Source organism: Ostrea edulis, chromosome 1, assembly GCF_947568905.1.
Source record: "Ostrea edulis chromosome 1, xbOstEdul1.1, whole genome shotgun sequence".
In the NCBI taxonomy this organism is placed as follows: domain Eukaryota; kingdom Metazoa; phylum Mollusca; class Bivalvia; order Ostreida; family Ostreidae; genus Ostrea; species Ostrea edulis.
Genome location: NC_079164.1, coordinates 38572950 through 38590518, shown reverse-complemented (window position 1 = coordinate 38590518; position 17569 = coordinate 38572950). Strand labels below are relative to the sequence as shown.

Below are 17569 nucleotides of genomic sequence, written 5' to 3'. Positions count from 1 at the left end.
CTCTTTTGGGTACAAAATAAATGTTTTTATTCGTCATTAATATATACATGCATTCCTAAGCCATTGAGAGCGAAAAACCAGTTGCCATCACTTTCACAGCTAACCCACCTTAAATTTAATGTTATAGTGAATGGAAATAGCATACCAAAGTGACCCTAACCAGAAAGTGTGGAGATAGGCATAGACAACTTAATTTTGGGGGGGTGAAAATTATATGTAGGCCCGGGCTTTTGTGCTACCGTTGATGTAACGCCTGTTTGTTGTTTTATGTCCCATTAAAAAATTAACCACTCATGAAGATACGTCACCAACTTTAAGTGAAGTGCCACAAATTTTGACCGGTTTGATCTTTATTGCGTCAACGGCTACCGTGACATGGTATGCACATCCGTTGTTAAAGTCATATACGAAGTAAAAAAAAAATGATGTATTTATAAACCAAGTGGGTAAATCCACCTGTTTACGATGCTATCGAGATCTGATCAGTGATGAGATTTTATTTGTAGTTTCTAACTTCTTTTGTATGCTACTGTCCCACTGCGTCATGTTTTTAATTCAATGAACGTTATTATATACGACGAACTTTGAGATGTGGTTTTTAAAGACTTGCTTGTTTTTAGCATGGCTTTTATGTGATTTTGATGGATATGCTTCCTGTAGACTAAATGTTTTCATTAATTAAACTGCAATTACATGTAGTTTTTCTTCTCTAAAAAGTAGCGTTTTATATCCCTTTTAAATTCCTTGTTCATCGCAACGTTTTTGCTATTATATTTACCTGTACATCAATCTTTGAGGTTAGGGATTTTGCTTCATGGTAGGAAGGTCATAGGTTCAATTCCTGCTCATACCATGGCCGCGTCTAACCGAAGACTCGTATATGGGTAGTGACTGCTCCTTTGCTAGTTGCGCGGTATTTAGAAGAGAGCATAGGGGTATGTAGGGTGATTAAAACCAATGTCCCCGTGTTATGGCAGGCGTTACTGATACAGCTGTCGGGGGCGGGGTTAGAATTAAATGGCAACTTATCTTGTCTATGTGAACAAGAACAACGTATTATAGCTATGTTTTCGGTTTGAAATCTTAAAAGGGACTTTAATAGATGATTTAAATCTGTTTAAAGAAAATGTGAAGATAACAAATAGTGATCAATTCTCATACATCCTATGAAGAATACAAACTTAAGAGTGGGATACACACGGATCCCTGGACATACAGAGGTGGGATCAGGTGCTTAGGAGGAGTAAGCATTCCCTGTTAACTGGTCACACCCGCGATGAGCCCTACAGTGTATCTCTTTATCAGGTAAACGAAGTAATCTGTAGTCAAAATTGGTGTGTAAAGGAAAGTGTAGTTATGACCTCAATCGTATGCAGAGAAAGTGTTCACACATGTACATGTAACGGGTGGACATGTATACCGCAAGTGTTGTTTCAGAGAGATACGGTTCTGCAGATAGTCTGCTTGTTAATGAATATATCACAGTAGCCTCCAGCCTGTAATAGTAAAAACATTATTAAGATCAAATGAAATAGAAAAGAAAATGCTGTTGTATTTCACAGCTTATTAGGTCTTCAACTAAGCTCTAATAACTTGAAAAAGATTGTAATATAGTGAGTAAATATGACTTAATCTGAATTTACGGACTGTCGATATTTCGTGACATCCCCGTATGGAAGAGAATTAGTACTTAAAGCAAAAGTGTTGTCAGAGAGAGAATAAAACTGAGAGTAAATGAATTAAAAATCCATTTTAGATCTCTAGATATCCATTATTCCATTTTCCACTTTATTTTACGACCAATAATACACTTTCGAACCCCAGCTTTTCCTGTGTGCTTTACAATACTCATGAAGATTAAGTAACAACATCGGAGAGTTGCTCATTAAATTGTTCATATACTATAAACATAGAAATGTACATGAATTCGTTTTTAATCGAGGATTATTTTCAACTGAAGTTCATTTGGGGAATATGTAGTATGTAATTGCAAAATTGCTGTATTTTGTACATTAAAGAAATCAGGAAACAGGGTATAAAATCTTATAGCAGTGTCTCCTAATTTATTCATTAAGGTAGCATTCACACTAAAATTGTAACAGTGAGATTAAACGATATTTCACAAGCACATCGCAACCATCATTTTTTAGTTTCTTAATCCAACGCTATAAATAGGTACATGTATACGTTGGGTAATATTAAAATTGAACTATTACCTTAATATTACATCAATTCTGAGGAATAACATATCGTTAAAATTTCGCAAACGGCAGTCCGCCATTGCAGCAAAAGTAAAATCAAATATACATTCTTTGTCATCATAAATTTCATTATCTATATCGCTGGCTCGATGGATTAAAGTGTTAGGCTTGCAAAATATAATCTAAAATGGTCATTTTTATTACATTGGGAAATTCTATTTTTCGAACACCGCGAATTTTACAATACACAACCTGTTGTTTTTCATTCCAAATGATTTAATTGTTATTGTATTCTAGTCTCTGATTGGTCATATACATGTACCAACTAAGATATATACATGTACAACTCATTTTTATCATGTGATTTGGTATGGGAACCGAAGCTTTTATATTTCAAACTACATTTCAAGGCCAAGGAGGTTATCCTACAACATACACGAAAACAAGAACTGTACTTCTATTCTACAATGGTTCTGAAATATACAGCCAATCGTTTTCCTATACAGCTACTATTAGGTCACTGTGACGTCATGGCAGTTTCCGAAACGGCCTACAATGTTTTTGCTGTCGAAAACGGTGAGATGGTAGGGGTATTTTTAATCTATTTTCAACAAAAATATTTCAAGTATTTAGTATGATGTTAAGGGATCCTATCCATTGCATCGCCATGTTTACAGGTGTATTGCTCTCAAAATGCAGACGATTGATTTATGCTGATTGACAAGACGAGTGCTCTTCAGTCATTTATGAATTTGTTTTACAACGTATATTGATTGATTTTTATGATTTTAAAATTTACTTTGATTTATCAGTCATTGATTATTGTTGCATTAGCAAAATACGAAGTGCAAGTGAGATGGGTATTAATTTTCTCATACGTATGGAGGTACATTGTATATCGCAGAATAATGACCCCGGCATTCCTTTGATCTTTGTAATAACCGTGGTAGAATTCTGTTTAATACACAGGTTGTTTTCGCAATGTCAAGCAAGACATAGAGAATCTACTTATACGCAAATCACTGTTGTAAAAAAGCAATACATTCTCTGTATGATATTTGAATAATATAGACTAAATTTTGCCTTTTTTCTCAGATCGCTTGATCCGGCTCTCAATGCAAAAAAAAAAAACAAAAACAAAAAAACCTGAAAATTTATCAGATTACATCACCTCGCATCGCAATATATATTCATAGGCGAAAATGTTGCATACAAAGATAAGTTTTTAAAAAAGCTTTGATGAAAATAAACGCCGCAAATTATTGCATTTCCTGATATTTGAAAACTGTTTTGTGCCGTGTCCAAGACTAAACTTCTCAATCTCGGTCGGAGCAACTTCAAAATATATCTTAAATGCATTGCATGCGTGGCCGACACATATTTTCTGTTATGAAGTTCGTAGCAAACTTTATCTTCAATAACTTTGTAAAAAGGCTCCGTAGAACTAAGATATATGTACATTGTAGCTGATTGTCTTCACATTTCGACGCTTCGTCGTACATGTAGCTGCCATTTGTATTTTTTGAGTGTGTATGTATATTTTGATAATCGAAGAATAGTACTTGTCTTTTTGCATTAAATTATAAGGAAAGAGTTTAATTTTATGGCATATAATGCCATATAACCTGGTTTGGGTCAGTTTACGCTTTTATATAACCCGCTTCGCGAATTATAAAACATAAACTGACCCAAACTACATGTAGAATACCTGCAATATGCCCCGAAATTAAATTCATTCCTTTGATAATTTTCATCGTTGCTTTGTACTTCTTTAAGTGTGAATCGTGACAGCAATTACTCTACTCAATTACTCTAACACTATTCTGTAACATCGCATCCAATTCAAATTATGATTATGAAATGGAGAGCCGATGTAGGAGCGTTCACGTTATATAGTTTTAATTGCATGCTGCCCGGGTGAGGCACCTGTATGGTGTATTATTATAGTAAACAGGGTGATCTATAAAATATTGATCGCTTACAGATATACATGTAAATGGATCAAAAGTTTGTGATCAAATTACATGACAACGTTTGCCGGGTTCTCAAGAATATGCCACTGTGCGAGATGTTCGTTTCCTTTTCTAATTGAACTAAATGAAATAGTTCCATTAGTTAATTGGACAATGGCTTGCTCCGACGCCATATTGTCGTTGTGTTAGACGGGATATTGACGTGAACTTCTGTCGGGATTTTAAAAATGTTTTAATCAGTGAAAAGGAAACCTGCGCTAAAAGACTTAATATTTAGAAAAGTGTTTTCTTATATATCTTATTAGTGTTCCATTACAAACCCGCCCTTGCGAAAAATTAATTAGAGCATGTGTAGTTCATTTATTGCTTGATGCTAAAAATACTTCACCCCTGTAAATCAGTTTGATTTTAAGAAACGTCTATGGAAATGTGACGGTCTTGTAATTACGTTAGTGAATTATTGATGGTATTCTCGGATTTGTAAACACGCGGAACCTAATTGATAATTGACCCTGTGAATAGAACATCTCCGGGGGTATAACTGCTCACACTGGAAGTAGACATGCACATAATATTATCTTCGATGATTCGGGCTCCACCGCCGCGTACAAGTGAGTATGTATGGTAGCTACATTTGTATTATCATTGATATAATATTTTCTAATGAGGCAATATTGCAACTAATTGTAATTTTCAAGAGGTCTTTTAAGAGGCTGTCGTTGAAGGATAGTGATGGGAAATCAATCGTAAATCATCTCATTTACAAGAACAACATACTGCTTGAATTTCTGACACTGCAGTGTTATCATATATGAACGAAATCTCTTAAGACCGGCTTGTAGTTTGGTTCTGATCTGTCTGTTTTATATCCTATATTCTACTATTTTCATCATCTAAGGGTCGTTACATGGATCATCTACTTTGGATATAACGAGATAGATAATCTGTCCATGCTCATTCGCAATTTATTACACCTGACCTAATGAATAACGTGAAATGAAAGCTTACAAATTTCAGTCTGTATTGATATAAAAAGTAATAACTTTAATATTCTATTGCAAATGCTTAATTTGATATCAATGTTTACATAACTTATATGTATCCATTGATGACACCAGTCAATAAGTTTGTTTTTTTTACAGCTTGCGCCTTTAATATTACAATCTACTTAACGTGATGGAATAATGATGTGGCGTGTCTGAATGTCGTAAATCTAATTTACGCTAACCTCCAACCTCCGCCTGTAAAATCCCTCTCCTGCGATGGATTCACATTTCAATGGATACAATCTGTGATTCCATGGTATACAATAATACCCACGGAACTTCGAATGTATGTACAGAGGGATAAAAATGAATCAATTGATGTAATTTTTCAAGTTCATTTGTATACGTAAGAGTAGCCTGGAAGCTGATTGGTTTGCTTTGGTTTTGTTTTTTTGCAATTTATGATTACACTAGACCAGAGCACACAAAGAACAGAAAATGAATTCGATAAAAACTACGATTACTCCTATAATCGGATACCTGGCACTCATTAGATTTTTATACACCAAAATTAACAACTAACTGTCATTATTTATTATAACACTCTACGTAGTAAATCCTAATCGTATATTCTATACGTACATTTCCTTGTTGATAAGGATACATGTGATAAGCAGTATTTTTTTTTTTTTGCAATATGCACAGAGACCTATGTTTTTGTAACAACTATTGATTAACTAAGGTGTTGTTCAGTTCAGAATTCGTGCATTAGTTCACAGAGTGTAATGATGAAGATAACTCCAACTTTCCAATCAACATATTTTTTTCATTTCTTAAAAGTCGATAATATTACAATCAAACCATGCAAGGACTTATTAGATGCTAGACAAAATAATAGGATCTAATTAAAGGACGTGTGAAACCTTTCTCTATCCGTTGGAGAAACTTTCGATAACAACAAATGATGGATGGAATAAATAGTTTCAGTGCAAATGCATGAGAAACCCCAATATCAACTGATTATTAAAAAAGAGGAGGAAAATGATTAATATGCACACATAAAATCGAATGAACACCAAACCAATATTGTTTCAAATTACACTAATGAAGCAAGGATGGATCATCGGAAATAAAAACGATTCTTCTTTAAAGCCATTCATTCCTGCTATGAAAATAAGTTGCAAACAACACAATAGATTATATAGAAAATTACATGTATATAGAATTAATAACGACACGTAGCGCCTTTAGTGTATCAATAAAAGTTCAGGGAAAATGTAGTGTGTTACTGCCTGTCGTCATAACTTTACCGGACGAAAAAAAACCGGGTATTCTGATGGGGAACCTTGAGTATTCGAAATAATCCATTTATTTTTTAGACCAAGAGAAATTGATTTCTGTCTAACTCGTTCCTCAATAAAAAGAAAAGAAATGCATGTTTTCTTTTAAATCCATTAATTCGTGATACAACACTCGATTATAAACAGCACCACACCATACATGCAAGGTCGCACAAATATAGAACGGGAACATGAAAGTAAATTAAATTTGGTGAATACAACCAGAAAATATGCATATGAATACAAATAGAAAACATCAACTTACGTATAACAGTGTATTAGACGTGAATTTCTCGTCGAATGAATTTGAGTCCAGACACTTCAGACACACTCATATGTTCTGTACGTACGAGTGTAGATTCCTATCGTAACGATATTTCTTCCTATTTTAAACACTCTATCCCGAACTTTGGGTACCCCACCAGATTTCCGACATACTGTTTTAACTTGTTTGAAAGCATTGAGTGATTGCGATTTTTCAATATGTAAATAATTCCATAAAATAGCAGCAACGTATTGAAAAGAGTCTTGAAAAAGTTTAATTTTATGAGGTGGCACACAATAAAGGGGACGTAACACGATTACGCGTCTTCCGTCATCTTAGTTTTCATGATGGCAATAATCTTATATTATTGCGAATAGTATTCAATGTCCGCTAAAGTAAGATATGATTCAAGGTTACAGACAATACACAGATCAGAGAAAATTGGATTCATTACAACCCTGGTAGCATCTCCTCTGTCCTACCCAACGCAATCAAGAAATATTTCAATTTTATCAATGGATAAAGTGACATGCCCGATCTTCTAACGTGTTCTTGCTCCAAATTTTTAGGATTTATTCTAGTATTCAATACTACGATATTCTATGAATAAAAAAACCCATATGCATACAAAAAAAATACGTTTTAAAAGAAATAGTTCCAAAATGCAGCCTGTCTATTGAAACACGTTCTTTCCGAAACAAGCCGAGTGCTGACCACGTGACTGTTATCAGCAAACCACGTGCTATTTTCCCGGCATTTAACTATCCTCTAGTGTTTTACACATGATCTAGCATTATGTATTTCATCTGATAGATCCTTATCCACAGTCGATTAACTTGGTTTCAAAACTTACCAGAGCCATCGTTTTCTTTCCCGTGGGGACCCGGGTAAGAATAAGTCCTCAGTACCCCTTGCTTGTCGTAAGAGGCGACTATATGGGGCCAGTTTGAATAGCCTCGGTATTAAAAATTATCTCATTAAATTTCAGTCAGCTGGATTTCCAAAATGAAATGTGTGTTTTACATTCAGATAAATATATACTGATTTTTCAATTTGATACGGATAAATGTAAAATGTTAATACTGAAATATATAATCATACGATGTGAAACATCTCCTATAACAACATGAAAGACGAAGATAACGTACAGTGATCAATCTCATAAATCCCACAAGCAATACAAAATAGATAGATGGGCAAACACGGACCCCTGGACACACCAGACGTGAGATCAGGTGCATAGGAGGAATAAGCATTCTCTGTCGACCGGTCACACTCGCCGAGAGCCCTATATCTTATCAGGTAAACGGAGTCATCCGTATTCAAAATTAGTGTACCACGAACGGCCTAACAATCGGTATGAAACACGTCAGACACCATTTGACACAATGATAGGTTGTAATGGCAAACTAGATCGTTATAATGACCACAGAATTTGCGATATACTGACTTTAAAAGAGACACGGAAATAGTTAGCTGCAATAATGTAGCCCTATCCGATTTCTTTTATTCTGACGTTTTCGGAATAGGGCTACTATTCCATAGGATCTCCGTAATGGTGCAAAATAATTTTATGAATAACCGATGATAAGCTCCGTGTATTAGTCTCAAATGTTGTTTATAACAAAATGAGTACCAACTTTGTGCTTGGGCATGTCTAATAAAGGTGTTTTTCATTAAACATCATGTACAGCATGCAAAATTCTTCGTCTGTTCCGCCATGCTTGTTATCGCGAGATCTCGTAGGTGGATCTACTGGAAAAACCTAAACATTGACAATCTGCGCGAAAATGTAGTTACTCGAGCAACTCCGACAAAGAAAGGGAAATCATAAGGTTGCAGAAATAATTTACAATCTGCTGTTCGTTATTAAATCTAAATCTTTTTAATACCGACGAAATAGCTTTCGCCACCGTACTTGTCCATTGCTGTAAATACTACCTTATATGACATATGCAAATAACTTGACAATCGGAAGTTGAAACTTCAATACATCAAACATGGCGCACAAATAGGAATCGAGAAATTGGAATATATCGAAATTGTTGAAAACGGTAGAATAGAGCCAAACAAAGTTGCAGGTTATAAATTTATATAATGACTAAGAAACATAGAATATCATTCTATTTACGTAAATAAAGTCAGTAAATGTTTAGAATGATCGAAAATGTTGCGGGAGTGAATCACTCCCACATTTGCACCATTACAGAGATCCTATGGAGTTGTAGCCCTCTCTCTCCCCCCTCCCCCCCTTCCCAAAAACATCGCAGAGGGCTACATTATTGAAGCTAGGAAATAGTCTGACCAAAGGTAGGCGTCTTATTTTACATCCAAACTGTTAAATATTTTGATTTTTAACGTACATTTGTAAGTGTCGGAATATGAAATGTTCCCTATTTACAATGCAATAATGTACCAAAAATTGTATAACTTGACAAAGTGCCCATATAGACGTATCAGGGTCTGGTATACTACATCAGAATAAACTTGCTTCGACATTTCACCCGTCTTCATGCTCACCACAATAACCAAAATTCATAACCAATAAGACACCAAGATATATCAGAATGGTTTTATTACCTTATCATAGACCTGATAATCTGACGAATGTAAATACAAATGACAAAACATTGATTTATTTAAAAGCGCCATCAAGATTCCGTAAAACCCCCAAGCAAAATCTGTGATCGGGAAAATATTTATATGATACATGCATGTGCGTTTCATGTCAAATTTAGAACACCGACTTATTTACATGTAGAAGAGCTGTTCCGATGACGTAATTCTTGACTGCTTCCCAAATATGTTAAAAGACTTCCCTGGATTAGTCTTTTTCTGCCATTCAAATTCACAGAAACAGAATTAGTATGTAAAGAATGTCACATTTTCCAGATCTCAAATATTTCTTTAATTGCTCCTGTTTAATATTTATAGTTTTTCTGTTTGTTTGTCTATCCCTTCATCATGGAACATAGCTAGCTACATCTGGGATAGAGTTCTGCAGCTAGGACACAAAGATCGGGCATACCGACCTCAGCAATCGAATTGAATGCTCCGAGAATTTGACTTAGACTCCCATGAAAACTATACTGTTAATGATTAACGATCATAATTATATAGGGAATGCGTAGTGAACTACAAATACTGTGAAATCGAGCTTAATGAATGGTTTGGAGATTCAGTAAACTTTCGAATGGCCGTGTAAGCATCCATAATGAGGCTAGAAGTGTTTGTTTAGTAAGCTTTGGAGAAAATATAAGGCTAGGAACATGTTCCGTAAACTGTAAATAATTTAGAGATTTAGCATCATCTTTAGAGTGGTGTGGAAGCAATCATAATGAATGATCTGGATAATGTTTTGTAAATGTTTGACATATTGCCCTTTGGCTTTCATACCTATGGTCTGTAATTTTGTAAATTCACACCTTCGACTTCTCAGCATCACAATGATACCGATTTCATTAAAACTCGTGACAATAGATCCTTAATTTGTGGACCACAATAGGGATTTATATAAGGATAAGCGGATACACTTGCGTAAATATGGGTTCTACAGAATCGGTTTCTTTGAAAAAAGATTATGTTGAGGGAATCTGCCCTTGTCGCGCGTTATATTGATTGATTGTTTTGCTGTTTTCCGCCACACTCAACAATTTTTCAGTTTTTATACAATCGACCTTCGGAAAGTAAACTGGGAAACTTTCTCACTTACCGGCGCGAGCGGGATTCGAACCCGCGCCGACCAGAGGTGAGAGGCCATGTAATATTGAGCGCGATGCTCTAACCACTCGGCCACGGAGCCCCCCCCCCCCCCCCCCCCCCCCCCCCCCCCCCCCCCCCGCGTTATAAGTCGGTTCCATTTCGTACGGATTTCACCGACATTTCAACCTGACAATTCTTTAAAATTATCAACCATTCGAGTAAATTGTTACCTAATATCTCCTATTGTAGTGTCTGTCGTATTAGTATCACTTCGATTACGTTAAATATTTGTGTAACATTCAATATTTCTGTTTAACGATGCTTTAGGGATTTCTGTGATGATGAATGGTCTATCATCCCTTGAATTATATTTTGGTGAAGATATTGAGATAACGAACAATGATCAATCTCATAATTCCTATCAATAATGAATTTTGATATCAAATTTTGGGTAAAAATGGCGCAATCTAATAGTATTATAAATAATGTTTTCTTACATATCAAGTTAATAGTGATTAAGAATTCGGAATAACATCGGATGTTTAATTCTTTTGTATTATATTCTTCATGTCTGATTTAAATGAAACTTACATAAATATAAATATTCAGTGTATCTTATATGAAAGGTGAAGATAACGAACAGTCAACAACTCAACTTTGTGATAAACAGGGTAATTTCAGCTTATCCATCGTCAACTTCCCATATTTATGTAACAATATTCCATTATCACCTGCATATGGAGTTTATATCTCTCAACTGATTCGATACGCGAGAGCTTGTTCTGCGTATAATCAGTTTTTAAATCGAGGCAAGCTACTGACAAACAAGTTGATGGTACGGAGGTTTCAACAGTCTCGTTTAAAGTCAGCATTTAGCCAATTCTATGGTCGTAATAACGATCTAGTTTGCAAATACAATCTATCATTGGGTCACATTCTGTCTGACGTGTTTCATACAAATTGTTAGACCGTTCGTGGCACACTGATTTTGACTACGGATATCTCCGTTTATCTGATCAGGATATAGGGCTCACGGCGGGTGTGACCGGTCTACAGGGGATGCTTACTCCTTCTTAGCACCTGATCCCACATCTGGTGTGTCTTGGGGTCCGTGTATTTTGTAATGTTTATGGGACTGATCACTTGGTTTGATGTTAGTATCTACTTTCAATAAAATATCTAAGTATGAAGCAGAAGTGGACGACTCTGTGGTGTCTTTTATTTCGTGCTCACAAAGATATATCGAAACGACAAATGAATGAAAGTTATTATTGATAATAGATAAAACGTCATTGATATATCTAACTGTTGAAATGAAGGCCAGACATTTTTTCTCACACAGGTTCTAAATAAATTCTGCTACATATGAATACAAAAACAGGTCAGCTAACAAAGGAGCACAATTTGTTTAAGGGTCTCTGTTTCATTCAAAGGCCACAATGCACTTTGTAGTGTGCGAAAATATGACTGTCTAGGTAAACTTGATCATATTATGTTATCAATATTATTACCGTATAGCGGGTTTTTTCCGCGGGTCTAAAATTTGGCGATTTCGTTGCTCAAAGATATGCTAATAATTTTAGCGAAATAAATTTTGGCGGACAAGGAAGAGTTTTCTCAATCTGATTAAAATCCCTAGTGTAGCAATCTAAGTGAGCGGATCATAGTTTCTGGTTTTAATCATATTGGAGTTTTCTCACTTGCAAATATTTAAGTCTCATTTAAGGGCATATTTGGCGAGTGAAATTTTAGCGGAAAGCTACATGTATGTAACCGCTAAAATAAGCCAAATTTATAACCTCGCGGAAAACACCCGCTATACGGCATCACGTACATTGCCTCTCTTTCTAGTAAGCATTTGTAGTCACTGTTTTCAAATATTTTCAGTTCTTTCACGCGATTTAGGGCCCATCATTAACAGGTACCTCCCGTTTTGCTAGGGTTGAAACGTGTTATAGTGTAAGTGTTTGGGAATAAAACATTTCTATAGATGAATTTTTAAAACAACCCAGCAAAATAATGATGATTCAAAGTAAGCTGTTTAGTTATGTATATGAGAATAGGGATCGATATTAATTTTTTTTCTCCTAAATGGCTTGTTTTTAGAATAGTTATAAGTTCTTGTCTGGTGTGTATACAAGTCGGATATAGATTTTTCAATCGGAATTCGAGTACAACCAGCCTTGTAGGCGAGTATATTCAATAAGGGAAAATTCGTTAATACCCACTATTTTCTTCAAATACCACAATAATCTCATTTTCCAAACTCTGAATTTAGATTCAAGTTTTCTTAAGGAATAAAACCCGGAGGCAGATAATTCAAAATCATCAGAGTTTAAAGTTTTACATATGAAAATGCATAAATACTTGAGAAATGTTCCGAAGGAATCTATAATTCCTTTGGAACATTTGCCAGATTAACCTTCAAATATCCTCATGTAGTGTAGATTCAAGTTTCATTTTCATCAAACCATAACCCCGGAAGAATTATAATGTTGATTTAAAATATATTTGGTCACCGATTCTCTATTATGATATGCACCTCCATTCAATGACGTGTAAATTGTATTAAAACCATGACAGTAGCTTTAAAAGTTTCTCATGGTTATATTTACATTCATGGTGTGTATTCTGCTGATTTTCTACTGAAATACATTGCTTGTTATTTGCACCTATGAAATCTAGTTAATCCGGGTTTTAGTGCTGTCTGTCCGCGTGTGAATAAGCACATTGCACGAACTTAGCGGTATTGTTGAAATTGTACGAAAATGTGTTTTCAATTATATTTTATTTGAATTTCGAATAATAGAGAATGCATACCTATAGTATACGATAGCATATTAGTTTGTCCTTCTTGGAATATTTCCCTTTACCATCGCCCTATTATGGAAATCATTACAACTACTTGGATTTTTTAAAAATTCTCAAACTTAAGTTTGAGTTTTCTTCTATTTGAGCTGCTTAAATTTGAGTAAAATCTTCGACTTAGTCTCTACTTAAGTTCTTTTCGAGAAATCCAGGCCAGGTAATGTGATTTTCAGCTATCAGGTTTAATAAACTTACAAGTAAAAGGCGAAGATAACGATCAGTGATCAATCTCATTACTCCTATAAGCAATACAAAATAGAGAGTTGGACAAACACGGACCCCTGGACACACCAAAGTCAATAATACCTATTTTAGATATTTGTATTTATATCAAAAGAAATTCAGAAATATATGAATTAAAAATGCCTTTCGTTGGTTTAATTTGTTAAATGGGGGATGAAGGTCGCAAGCAGTATACATTGTAACACGGGTTATGCATTTCCTCTGCTATGTTTGCGACATTCATATCTTTTAACAAACGTAAGAAAGGCATTTCAATCATTTGAATATGGGATAATGTCTGCTGAAGAACTACAAGGTTACATGGAAATGCGTAATACTCCAGTAGTATCACTTGCCTTGTACATGTATGACTATGTAGGAACCAAAAGAAAAGGACATTGCTTACATGTATATGGTTAATATTGGTACTCTTGTTTTTAAATCAGTTTTAGTATATTCCTTTTACTTATAATGGTACATTTTACAATTCTTAACTATCTGCTCTTACAATGTAATGGACGATCGTAGAATTCATCGGGAATTTAAGAACACGCAATGATTCATTCAAAACAGTTTTTGGGGTACAAGAAAAAAAATTCGGTAAATGACGTACTTGTGATGTAATTAGATATCAATGATACTTACGTGTACTACAACGTACTTCAAATTAGAATGTTGTCAAACATGGCAAGTAAATACACCTTAGATTTTACATGCCTCGTTGTTAAAGCATATACTCTATTGCTGAAGTTCAAATTCTGATGGAATCAATATTCAAGCATCGTGTGACATTCCAGACACAAATGAATATTTTTAATCAACGTATTCTTACAAAGTTACATTGTTCGAAAAGAAAGAAATCTCGCGTATGTCACATTTTGATGTAAATTTACGTCGCAACAAGCTTCGATGAATAACTTTGTCGGCATTCATTTCCTGTGATTAACTACAAGACTTCTTAGAACATTTGCTCGTTATGTGTAAAATATAGCCACTTTAAACGAATATCGATCAATGTTTTCAAGTCTACTAACCGTTTTATCTTTTAATCATTCTAGGTAGCTGAACTTCCGTGAAAATGAACACTACCGAGTGTCCCGGTCACAGCGAAGAGATCCACTGCGAAGAGGATGACGGTAGACCAGGGTGTCCGATGGCTAGGTCCGACATCATCGTCATCACCATGCTGGCAGTCTTCAGTGTCATTGGTATCATTGGTAACGGAATCGTCATTTTCGTCTACACGAAAAAGAAGGACAAACTCACGTCATCAGTCTTTATTCTTGGATTAGCTGTGTATGATTTCTTGACCTGTTCCATTATTATACCCTACACAGCCTGCATGATCTATTTGAGGTTTATGATTTCGTACGATGCCTTGTGCAAGATTTACATGTTCCTGATTACATTCAGCGTGCCGTTATCGGCCTTCCTTATGGTGGCGATTGCAGTGGACCGTTACCTCTGTATCTGTCATCCGTTCTTGCATTTACTGACTAAAAATCGGGCCAGGGCCGTCATTGGTTTGCTGACCGTGTTTGCTTGTGTTCTGGGTGTACTGAGTTGTATTTCGTACTCTGTATACAAGAAAAGGGATTCTTCATCATCAGAGTATGTTAACTGTACCATCTCAACACACGATGTGAAGAATGACGTCCAGGAAAACCTTACATCCTCGGAGAAGTATGTAAATACAGGACAGTGTGATTACCCAGGCACAATAGTCAGCATGGAATACTTGATAACATGGCAGAAAATATATTCGTCGTTTTATTTGATATCACTTATCATAGTATTATTGCTTTATATTATGATTTACCACTCAGTCACTCGTAGAAGGTCAAAGAGGCGGAAGCAGAAGGCACTTAACAATATCAGTTTGAAAGCGTCTCTAAAGGAACCACCAAAACAAAACAACCACTCACCGAGTTCGTCCTACACCGTACTTGCTGTAGATGAAAACAACGAAACCACCAAGGAACCAGTTAACTTGCAGGTGGAAATGCGTGAAAATGGCGTTTCTTCTCGTCCCGTGGAGAGAGCCGCCAACGAGACCTCGCCTCTTCAACAGCAGCCGTCACGTGGTGAGCACACCCACCATCACCACCACCAAAGAGATCACGATACAATAGCCAACATAAAAACAGCGTTAATGCTTTTCATCGTTGCTGTTGTTTTTATCATCGCCTTTTTCCCTGCCTGGCTGATGGCACTGAATGCTATTGATCACAATAACATTATATTTTATATGTATTTTGCATATAATGTTACAAATCCCATCATTTATGCCTTTATGAATCCAACATTTAGAAGTGACGTAAAGAAAATATGTCACTAAGCCAAAGTGTTTGGAAATTTGAAGTTGTACGTACGGGAGTACTTGTTTATTTTGGAACTCTTGCTGGTGTCCTTGGAAGGTTGATAGAAATTGGTCCCTTGTATATTAACCTTCAAACGACACATTATGTATACTACTTCAACATACTCTGTTGTCAGTATTAGCGTGTGTAGAGATACATGTACTAGTCTCCTGTAGTGATTTAGTTTGAAGTGTTCATGTAACTTCGTTGTTGAGTATTTTGGAAATTTTATTAATATTAAATGAAATTGAAGAATCTCTAATCCTTATTTTGATCCCATATGTTTTCTGGTGCAATCATGCCTAGCAGGCACTCAACGTTTATTAAACGTTGAAATTGGGTGGAAAAATCATCATTCATTTAACATTGTACGTACATGTTTATCTTCCACCCCTCTTAGATCCACTATAACTTTTACGAAAATAATTGGATCCTCCTGCATCGACAATATGCACATCTACAAATGACAAGGAAGCATTGAACAGTTTCAAATCTATCCGATAACCCATATTGGAGAATTTTACATCTTCCACCCCTCTTAGATCCACACGATTTTGTGACAGACAGACGGACGGAAAGTACAAAGTCTCCCCCTGAAAGAGGGGGGGGGGGACATAATTCACAGATAATAAAATTTGTGGGATCAGTAAATCTTTGATTTAATTCTCCAATATATAATTTGCTACAAGTAATCATGAATTATTTTTGTGCATTTGAGTAGTTATTTCAGTGCTTATTGATCCAACTAATCGAGATATCCTTTACATTATTTTACATTTACGGGTAAGATCTGAGACATTACAATAAGATGGGGGGGGGGGTAACTTGACAGGTAACAAGGTACAGGTGTACGGCCTAGAAATATTTTACCCATCCCATTCCTAGATTCTGACAATTAAAAAATTACACCACTTATATATGTGGCATGCATTTCCTTAAAACAGACAGAATTCGACTTAACCACAGGTTGTATTTGCAAATTAGATCGTTATAACGATCATAGAATTGGCAAAATGCTGATTTTAAAAGAGACTATTAAAACTCGTGTAACATCAACTTATTTGTCAGTAGCCTGCCTCGATGTAAGTCGAATAAGTTGCATATCGAATAAGTTGAACGAAATAATCACCATATGCAGGTAATTATGAAATATTGCCATATAAATATGGGAATTTGACGATTGAGAAGCTATAGTAATCCCGTTTGTCATGGAGTTGTGTTGTTGGTTTGTCGTTAAAATCTACGTTCAATAAAATATCCAAATATGAAGCAGATATGTCTTTTATTTAGAGCTCACTGGGATATATCGAATCAACGTATGAATGAAAATGAACATTGTTAATAGATAGAATTGAAATCCACAACAATATATCTTTCAAAAACGTCGTCGTTATATCTAATTGTTGAGTTGAAGGCCATAGCAAGACATTTTTCTTTCTCGTGTTAAATTTTTCGAGTAAGTTCTGTCTCATAAGAATACAAAAACATACCCCACTTTGAAATATTTCCAAATCATTTACATTTAAATGATAACCTTTAAGTATAGGAATAAACACGTAAAAAATAGAGGTGCGTATTTTGTATGTTTAATATCTTAAGGTATTCAGTGGGCAATGAACAATTTTGAAGTATTTAAATCAACATAAATATTT

The 17569-nt window shown here is 35.2% G+C and overlaps 1 protein-coding gene across 4 annotated transcripts in view; it reads left to right on the top strand.

Moving 5' to 3' along the window:
- LOC125657456 (alpha-2C adrenergic receptor-like) overlaps window positions 1-17180 on the top strand; it is a 32961-nt gene extending 15781 nt beyond the window's left edge. The window contains exons 1-3 of one of the 4 annotated variants that reach the window (XM_056148170.1): window positions 2893-4785; window positions 5317-5506; window positions 14616-16174. In XM_056148170.1, coding sequence (XP_056004145.1) covers window positions 14636-15895 — 1260 coding nt within the window. In that variant the 5' untranslated portion in view covers window positions 2893-4785; window positions 5317-5506; window positions 14616-14635 and the 3' untranslated portion in view covers window positions 15896-16174. Of the gene's footprint in view, window positions 1-2892; window positions 4786-5307; window positions 5507-14615 lie in introns of those variants that run through there. The other 3 variants (XM_048888032.2, XM_056148176.1, XM_056148181.1) reach the window with 3 other exon arrangements.
- The last annotated feature ends 389 nt before the right edge of the window (window positions 17181-17569 follow it).